Genomic DNA, 8,795 nt, shown 5'->3' on the forward strand with positions numbered 1-8,795 from the left:
TTTGTCACACTTAAATGTTTCAGATCATCAAAGAAATTTAAATATTAGACAAAGATAACATAAGTAAACACAAAATGCAGTTTTTAAATGAAGGTTTTTATTATTAAGGGGCAAAAAAAATCCAAACCTACATGGCCCTGTGTGAAAAAGTGATCTTTGTCTAATATTTAAATTTGTTTGATGATCTGAAACATTTAAGTGTGACAAACATGCAAAAAAATAAGAAATCAGGAAGGGGGCAAACACTTTTTCACACAACTGTATATTCTATAGATATCACAATAATAATGTTATCATAAATTACGATAGTCGTGTAGTGAAAATATTCTATGGTGACAGCCCTACTACAGTTCTATTGGTGCATCACATGCAAAGTCCTCCCACAGGCTTTCCTAGTGGTTTACCCCAATGAGGCTCTGCCGCTGCATTGTTACATCTTTGCACACATACCCTATCAAGTTTGGGGCACAGTCATCGCTTGGCTCACTCATGGGCTCATTAACTGATGACCGGGTCCAGCTGGGCGTGCAGTTAGAGGGCTATGCTTGTACTCATAGAGGAGGGGTTACATCCAGGTAACTTCTATTGCTATTTAATATGTGCTTCACCCTAACAGGCTTTTCCTATTGGTAAACAACCAGAGACAAAGGCCATTAGGAAGGTGATGTATTCCAAACTGGGCCTGAATCCGTGCACACAGCAACTCAGATCCAACTAATTTGACAAACAAAGAAGCGGCCGAACGGCCTGAATGTGTTTATGAGAACCGGAACACAGAGTGGGACATACCATCAGTTTCAACGCGTTACATGCATAGTGTCGTTTCAAAATAAACTTCTGTTTTATTCCTGGTCACATCCACCTCGTTAAGTTTCTTTTGTAGAAATGCCAAGCTGTGCATGATCTGGCTGACTACATTTTTTTGTTATTCAGTGTAGAAAGTAGGGCCTCGTATTTACCCTGTGAATAAAACTCTGGAGGAGCGTACCCAGCAGTTCCTACAATACGCAGACACATCGATGGAGACAGAAAGAAACAAAGGATGAGAGTAAGATTTAAATGAAAGTCACTCCAGAGATCAACAGATGAAGGGCAGGAGCAGAAGCCAGACGTCGTACCAGAGTAGTGGCGGTATGGCCTCTTCTTCATGTAGCAGCCACATCCAAAGTCTATGATCCGCACTCGAGGGACATTGGAGTTGGTTTCGACAAGGACATTTTCTGTCTTTATGTCGCGATGGAAGACCGCCTCAGAGTGCATTTTGATGGCTGCTTCCACCAGCTGCTTCATGATGTTCTGAGACAGAGATAAAGAAAAACTATTTAAAAGCTTGAAGAGAACACCAAACACTGAAACAGAAACATGCTCCACCCAGCTTCAGTACCTTGGCCTGGTCTACCCTCAGTAGACCATTGTTGTTAACCACATATGTTGACAGGTCCACACAGGGGACTGGTCTCTCCATGACCAGGAGAACCTCCTGGTCCAGAGCATACCAGTCTATTAATGACACGGCCGCAGACGCTGGTTCACCTCCTGCTCTCAACATGAGGAGTGCCTCTGCCATGTGTGTCCTCCCATTAAAGACCTGGAGGAAACAATATACAGAACTAAATGAGTATTTTAATATAAGTGGTTGTTTTTTTCTTTGTCAACAAAAATTAACTAGAAAGGAAAAAAGTTCAACAATGATTTTAACAGTTGGGGATGAGACATCAAATCAAATCACTCACCATTGGTCGACTCTCCACATCAACTTTGGGGATGTGTTTGATGGCCACCTATACGACAGAATCACTAGTACTTTGGTTAGTGCACGGAGCATTCAGTGTGTGTGTGTGATGTGAGAATACCTACGTAATACTTACTGGTAAATGATCAGTTTTTATGTTCCCAGCATACACTGATCCAAAGCCTCCTACGAGCTTTTTAAGTTCAAACCTTTTAGTGACGACAGCCCCCGAGCCCTATTTTTAGGCCTCTGCTCGAAAATTGCATACCCATACTCAAGAGAGTCCAGATCTCTAACTACAAGGTCTATTTTAATAATTTTGATGGTATAATACAGGTAACACTTGTGAGATATGTTGAATTGTGTAAATATTGTGTATATGTTACTCGTTAATAACATATACACATATGGCACAGCTCAAATTGAAAAAAAAGCACTCCACTTGAAATATTTATTTGAAATAATGCAGATTAAAGCCTAAAAATACACCACAGTCATAGCACAACACGTTTTACATGTCTCCACAACATATTTTACTTTGATTGAGTGAAGCAGGCCAGCATAAATGGTCTGAGTCAAGCAAAATTCTAATTTTTGGAACCAGCAGTTACATTGCTGTATTCTAATTTTATATACTATATAACTAAATATTAACTATATATTCACTTGTCTTATCACTAAGAGTGTTCAATAATCCTAATAAAGCAGTTTGGCATCATTTGGTCTACATTCATTGGTCCAGCTGGCTGAATCCTTTGCCATTTTCTTATTCATTCTCGGAGAGCCGCCATTCCACCTCACAGACACGAAGGGGAGAAGCAGTATGCAGCTGCTGCAAATTTCAATGGAATAAATCCGTTTTTCATCACAAAAATCAGCAAAAGGTACGTTTTTACCCAATTTATTTTCTGCTGAGCTATGGGTTGATGGTTGGCTTTGATATATATAACTTTTGAACGGTTTGAAAGAGAGTACGCCAGTCGATGCCGGGTCGAATCACGACCCTACTGAATGTATTCATCTGCCATGATCGCTGCGCGCTTTCTCATGAGAGACCCAAAGAAAGAGCATAGTACACAGTTTTTTGGCCAAAACAACGTGGTATTGTGGTAAAACTTATAGATATCTTCTAGATATGATCTTAGTTCGTGTATAATTGTGTTTTGCAGTGTGTAAAATGGCTGGTATGATCATTTTGCCCAGACTTTTGTCGTTAATTCGGTATTTAATATGTCTGGAGCATTTTTGATATTTCTTAATAAAAAGTCCATTCGGAACCACAGTACCACTCTAAACGGTCTCGCTCGGCACCCAAATGGGGGTCACTCTCACCAGAAGGTTTTAAGCTGCAGGTACTTTTCCTCAAATTTCGCTACACACACAAACACAAACACAGATTCATGTTTCACAAAGTCTGTGAGGAACATCTGACCTTAACGTCACTATGTTTAAACTAAAGCTAGACGCTATGGTTGAAACCAGAGGTTGTTAACCTGGGGGCTAGAAAATCTTCTGCTGTTCTTCTACATTACAGCCTGCAACATTCTTCACATGTAAATCTAGACGTTTTTAATTTTAAGTTTTTTAGTTTGCTTCAAATTACAAAAGGAATATTTTCATATTTAGGGAAATACAATTACTTGCTTTTTTGCTGCTGAGAGTTAGAGGCAAAGATCGAAACTCTCATGTCTGTACGGTAAATATGAAGCCACCACCATTAGCAGGTTAGCTTAGTTTGAGACTGGAATGTGGAAATCGAAGCTATGGCGCTGTCCAAATGTCGCAAAATATTTTGACCAGAACCTCAGAAACTCACCAATTAAGACATTTGATCTGGTTTGTTTTAATCCGTACAAAAAGTGTATAAAAAAAAAACCTACATGTTTTAGTTTCACGGGGAGCTACTTCTTGGCCGAGCGCTAGCCAGGAGTGTTAAACTTTCTTTCACACTATCAGCTTACGTCTGCATATCTTGACTGATGTGGACGAGCTCCTATTGTTCTGTTGGGAGGATGAAGGGCTGCTGGAGCTCTTGGAGAGGTCAGAGCCGATCTTCCTCCGTCCTGGGAGTCTCTGTTGCTGGCGGCTGCTGAGCACCAGCCTCCTCCTTGTCAGTCTCTCTGATGTCCTCCACTGACATCTTGGTGGGTTCCCCGGTGTTGGAGTCAGTGTTGTCACCCCTCTTCTTCTTACCATGTGTCGCACTTTCAGTGCTGGCCTTTCTCTTGGTGGTGTAGCTACTGCGATCTACAAATTAATTAATTTAAATACAGTTACTTTGTACTTCAGAGTTATATTTTTCTTTTTACTACTTTTATATGTATTTGACATCTTTAGTTACGAGTTACTTTGCAGATTACAATAGAAAACATTAACCACTCAGTTGTGACATTAAAATGCTGTGTTGCTATAATCTAGCAGTAATAATATTACGGTGTTTGGAAGGAAAAGGAGCGTGTTTGAGTTATCAGCAAATATGAAAAACTAAATTATTGACATCAATAGAATTATTAATGTCAGTAAGATTATTAACAATTATTAATAATAACGGGGCACCACCCTGCAAACAGGGACCAATAACCAAACGATAAACTAAGTCTCATAATTAATATTCACTTACAATGTCAATAGTCTGAGTTCTATTACACATTCAGAGTGAAAGTGAAGGTTTAAGTTCGAGCACAGACCACATATCAGCTATTATCACAATACATGCACAAAGTAATCACAGACAGCTGCTCTTTAAAATATAACAGAGTTTATTAAGTTCCAATAATAATGATCTAGTCAACTAATATCTAAACTAACAACAACGATACATTTTTGAGCACGCTATCTAAAATCAACAAAAAATCTGTGGTGAGAGAGAGAGAGAGAGAGTGCAGCAACCTTCCATCCATCCATCCATTTTCCACCGCTTATCCGGGGTCGGGTCGCGGTGGCAGCAGGTCAAGCAGGCCGACCCAGACCTCCCTCTCACCGGCAACATGTTCCAGCTCATTCTGGGGGATCCCGAGGCGTTCCCAGGCCAGCTGGGAGATGTAATCTCTCCAGCGTGTTCTGGGTCTTCCCCGGGGTCTCTTCCCAGTTGGGGAAGTGTGAGAAGTTCTTCCGGAGGTGGGAGTTAAAGACCTCCCGGACAGGGTCCTCCGCCAGACGTTCCCAGTTCACCCTCACTACACGTTTGGGTTTGCCGGGTCTTTCCAACCGGTTCCCCTGCCATCTGATCCAACTCACCACCAGGTGGTGATCAGTTGACAGCTGTGCTCATCTCTTCACCCCAGTGTGTAAGACATACGGCCGCAGATCAAATGATACGATTACAAAGTCGATCATTGATCTCCGGCCTAAGGTGTTCTGGTACCAGGTACACTTATGAGCCACCTTATGTTCGAACATAGTGTTCGTTATGGCCAAACCGTGGCAAGCACAGAAGTCCAATAACGAAACACCATTCGGGTTCAGATCGGGCAAACCGTTCCTCCCAATCACCCCCCGCCAGGTTTCTCCATCATTGCCGACGTGAGCGTTGAAGTCCCCCAGGAGAACTATGGAGTCGGTAGGCCACGCCCTTTCCAGGACCCCTCCCACCGACTCCAAGAAGGCCGGATACTACGAACTGCTGTTTGGTGCATAAGCACAAACCACAGTCAGAGCCTTGCTCCCCGCAACCCGTAAGCGCATGGAGGCGACCCTCTCGCTCTCCGGGGAGAACTCCAACACAGCGGCGCTCAGCCGGGGGCTCGTGAGTATGTGTGAACGTTGCTTGGCTATAAAACGAATAACTTAAAAGGGAGAGAGAGAGAGTGCCATGGGTGAGCTGAGAGGAGACAGCTGCTGATCAGAGCAGGAGAAATAATAAGTAAAGTCTGTAAACGTCTTATCGGTCCTTCCCGATTACAGAGAGCCGTTAAAATAAAGTCAGTACGTCTTTCAGTTTTCATGTTGTCTCAGGCTAAATAATAGGTAAATGTGTAATAACACTGTCTGTAGTGAACAGCTAAACAGAGTGTAAAGTTACTATGATCGTTATGATTCACAGACACACTGTAATATTAGTGACTCACTGTAGCAGTTCCAGTGTAACCTACATATTTGACAAATCAACCACAGATTTGATCCTTAACAACTTCTCCAGACCATAAACTCATGTTTACAATGTTTACTGAGGTAATAAATCAAGAGAGAAGTAGAGTCATTTTCTCATAGACTTCTATACAACCAGAGGAGTCGCCCCCTGATGGACACTAGAGAGAATGCAGCTTTAAGACACTTTTGCATCGGCTTCACTCTTCAGAACCCAAGGTTGCCGCCTCATGCTGTGACGAAGACCTAAAGCTGTCGAAACATTTTTGCTCTTTTCATGATTCAGCCACTAAAATAAAGGCTATTTAATACATCCTTCCGCATTGTTCTAAGATGTTGGAGTGCCTGGATTGGTTTCCTGACTAATGACCCAATACTGACGCCCATTGGAGAGCGAAGTTAAGGTGGGGGTTAAAAGGGTACTGTATGAGAATAGAATGGGAACATAGAATGGAAAGCAGATCATTCAGCTACCAAGATCCTCTCCAGTGGAACCAGCTCCCAGCTTCAGTCAGGGGGCAGACAGCCTCACCACATTTTAAGAGTAGGCTTAAGACTTTCCTCTTTGATAATGCTTACAGTTAGGGCTGGCTCAGGTTTGCCTTGGTCCAGCCCCTAGATATGCTGCTATAGGCCACTTCCTAGGATACACTGAGCTCATCTCTCCATCTGTATATATTCATGTCCCATTAAGGTGCGATTGTTGGTCAGAAGGTAGAGTGGGTCCTCATTTACAAAATTGGCGGTTCGTTCCCCGGCTCCTCTAGTTCATGTCAATGTGCCCTTGGGCAAGACTCTTAACCCAAAATTGGTCCCGAAGGCTGTGCCATCAGTGTGTGAATGGGTCTGAATGCTTAGTTAGTCCTGATGGGCAGGTGGCACTGTTACTGCTTTAATTATCACTGTTATTGTCACGTCCGAGGGGCAGATCAGAGACTCAAGCGCAGACACAGACACTGGAGACGAGGTGAAGTTGGAAATAAGGTATTTTATTTAAAAAGTCATAAACAAAAACTTAAAGCGACTCCAACAGGGAGCGGGCAAAAATCCAAACAAAATACAAAAAGGCAAAGTCACAAAAAAGGCAAAGGTACCAACCAGGAGCAAACATGAGGGAGACAATGCTGGAACAGACAGGGGAACGAACAAGGACGATCTGACAACCAGAACAGGGAAAGCAGGGGAGTATATATGTGTGGGGTGATGAGAAGATTGAAGGCAGCTGGGTGGACTGGGCAGGTGAGAAGGATGAGTGCAATCAGGGGAAACACACACACACACACACACAGAGACAGAGACACAGGAACACAGGAACACAGGGGGCAAAGCCTAAACCGTGACAATTATTCTATAGTATCCACTGCTGGCTGTTATTATCAGTAGTCATCTTTTTTGTATTATTCTGCTAATATTAGTACTGCTACTGCTATTGCTTCTGTCCTTGTATGTATAATTTACATCTCATGAATTGACTATGTTGTCATTTTATTTTGTTGTTCACACTTCTGTCCGTCCTGTGAGAGGGATCCCTCCTCTGTTGCTCTCTGATGTTTCTTTTTTTTGTTTGTTTGTTCTGTTTGTCTTGTAAAGCATCTTTGGGTATTTTGAAAAGCGCTATAGAAAATTGATATTTTATTATTATTATTTTTTTTTTCCCTTGTAAAAGGGTTTTTGGGAAGTTTATCCTTTCCCGATGTGAGGGTCCAAGGACAGAGGATGTTATATGCTGCACATATTGTAAAGCCCTCTGAGACAACTCTGTGATTTGGGGTTTTGGGTTATACAAACAAATTGATTTGAATTTAATTAGTGGGATTACATCTCAGTGTTATTATGATTTGATGCATGAGAAAGCACTCAAAGATAGTGAACAGGGCCTAGATCTGATGCTTAATGGAACCCTGAAACTTTCCTCTGCTGGGGGTTGTGACTGGAAAATGCCATGATGTGTCAGATAAAAAGCCAGTAAATGAGTGGTTGAGCTGGAGAGCAGTATTATGTTTGACACAAGCTGTGCTTGTGCATCTGTCTGTGTGAGTAGGAGAAGAGGGGTTAGCTGTTGTTATGGAGATTTGCACTGTATTTAATACAGATCACAATATAGAGTTCCATTTGAAACAAAGCATCACCATCATGGCTGAATGCTGAAGCCAAAGTACAATGACCCAACATATCACTGGCACCTTAGATATCAATTAAAAAATGTAAAAGGCAGGTTCGCAATTAGCACATGTGACGTGAAAGAGTCTGAAGATGCCGTGACGAATGCTTTGCTGCCTGTAACATCATTCAGCATGACCGGCAGAGGGTCTGTGGAGGCATATCCTTAGAGGGTGGCAAAAACCTCCACGTGCTAGCCAACGGTACCCTGACTGCTGTTAAGTACAGGGATGAAACCCTCAGACCCATTGTCAGACGTTACACTGGTGCAGTGGACCCTGAGTTCCTCCTGTTGCAGGACAGTGCCCGGCCTCATGTGGTCACTGGATGGCGAAGGCATTGATGCCATGGACTGGTCTTCACATTCCCCAGACCTCAATCTAAATAAGAACCTCTGGGACGTTATGTAGCGGTGCATCCAGCACCACCAAGTACCTCCACAGACTGTCCTGGAGCTCACTGATGCTGTGATCCAGAGAAGAGATCCCCCAGGACACCATTCACCGTATCATTAAGAGCATACCCAGACGTTGTCGGGTGTGCATACAGGCACGTGGGGCCAAACACACTGCTGAGCCACATTATGAGTTGTGTCCTTTAATGAAAATCAAAACAATGGATCAGCCGTGATTTCCTTTTCACTTTGATTTTTGGTGTGATTTTGAATCCAGCCCTCAATGGGTTAATAACTTTGGTTTCCATTGACCGTTCTTATGTCATTTTGTTCTCGAGGAATTACACAATGACGATTTCAATATATCAATAAAGATTTTCAACTTGAATATTTTGTTCATCAAGATCTGATGTGTGATTTAAG

At 42.4% G+C, this 8,795-nt stretch overlaps 1 protein-coding gene across 1 annotated transcript; it reads right to left on the reverse strand.

Moving 5' to 3' along the window:
- Positions 1-912: 912 nt before the first annotated feature.
- On the reverse strand, positions 913-8,318 carry LOC116397560 (serine/threonine-protein kinase pim-1-like). The gene is made up of 8 exons (XM_031873081.1): positions 8,186-8,318; positions 3,830-3,979; positions 3,065-3,104; positions 1,869-1,941; positions 1,734-1,781; positions 1,385-1,588; positions 1,119-1,296; positions 913-998 (listed from the first exon to the last, which is right to left on the reverse strand). Exons 1-8 carry the CDS (start codon positions 8,316-8,318, stop codon positions 913-915), a joined length of 912 nt encoding a protein of 303 aa, XP_031728941.1.
- Positions 8,319-8,795: the final 477 nt, after the last annotated feature.

Source organism: Anarrhichthys ocellatus, unplaced genomic scaffold, assembly GCF_004355925.1.
Source record: "Anarrhichthys ocellatus isolate YVR2014 unplaced genomic scaffold, GSC_Weel_1.0 scaffold68, whole genome shotgun sequence".
Classification (NCBI taxonomy): domain Eukaryota; kingdom Metazoa; phylum Chordata; class Actinopteri; order Perciformes; family Anarhichadidae; genus Anarrhichthys; species Anarrhichthys ocellatus.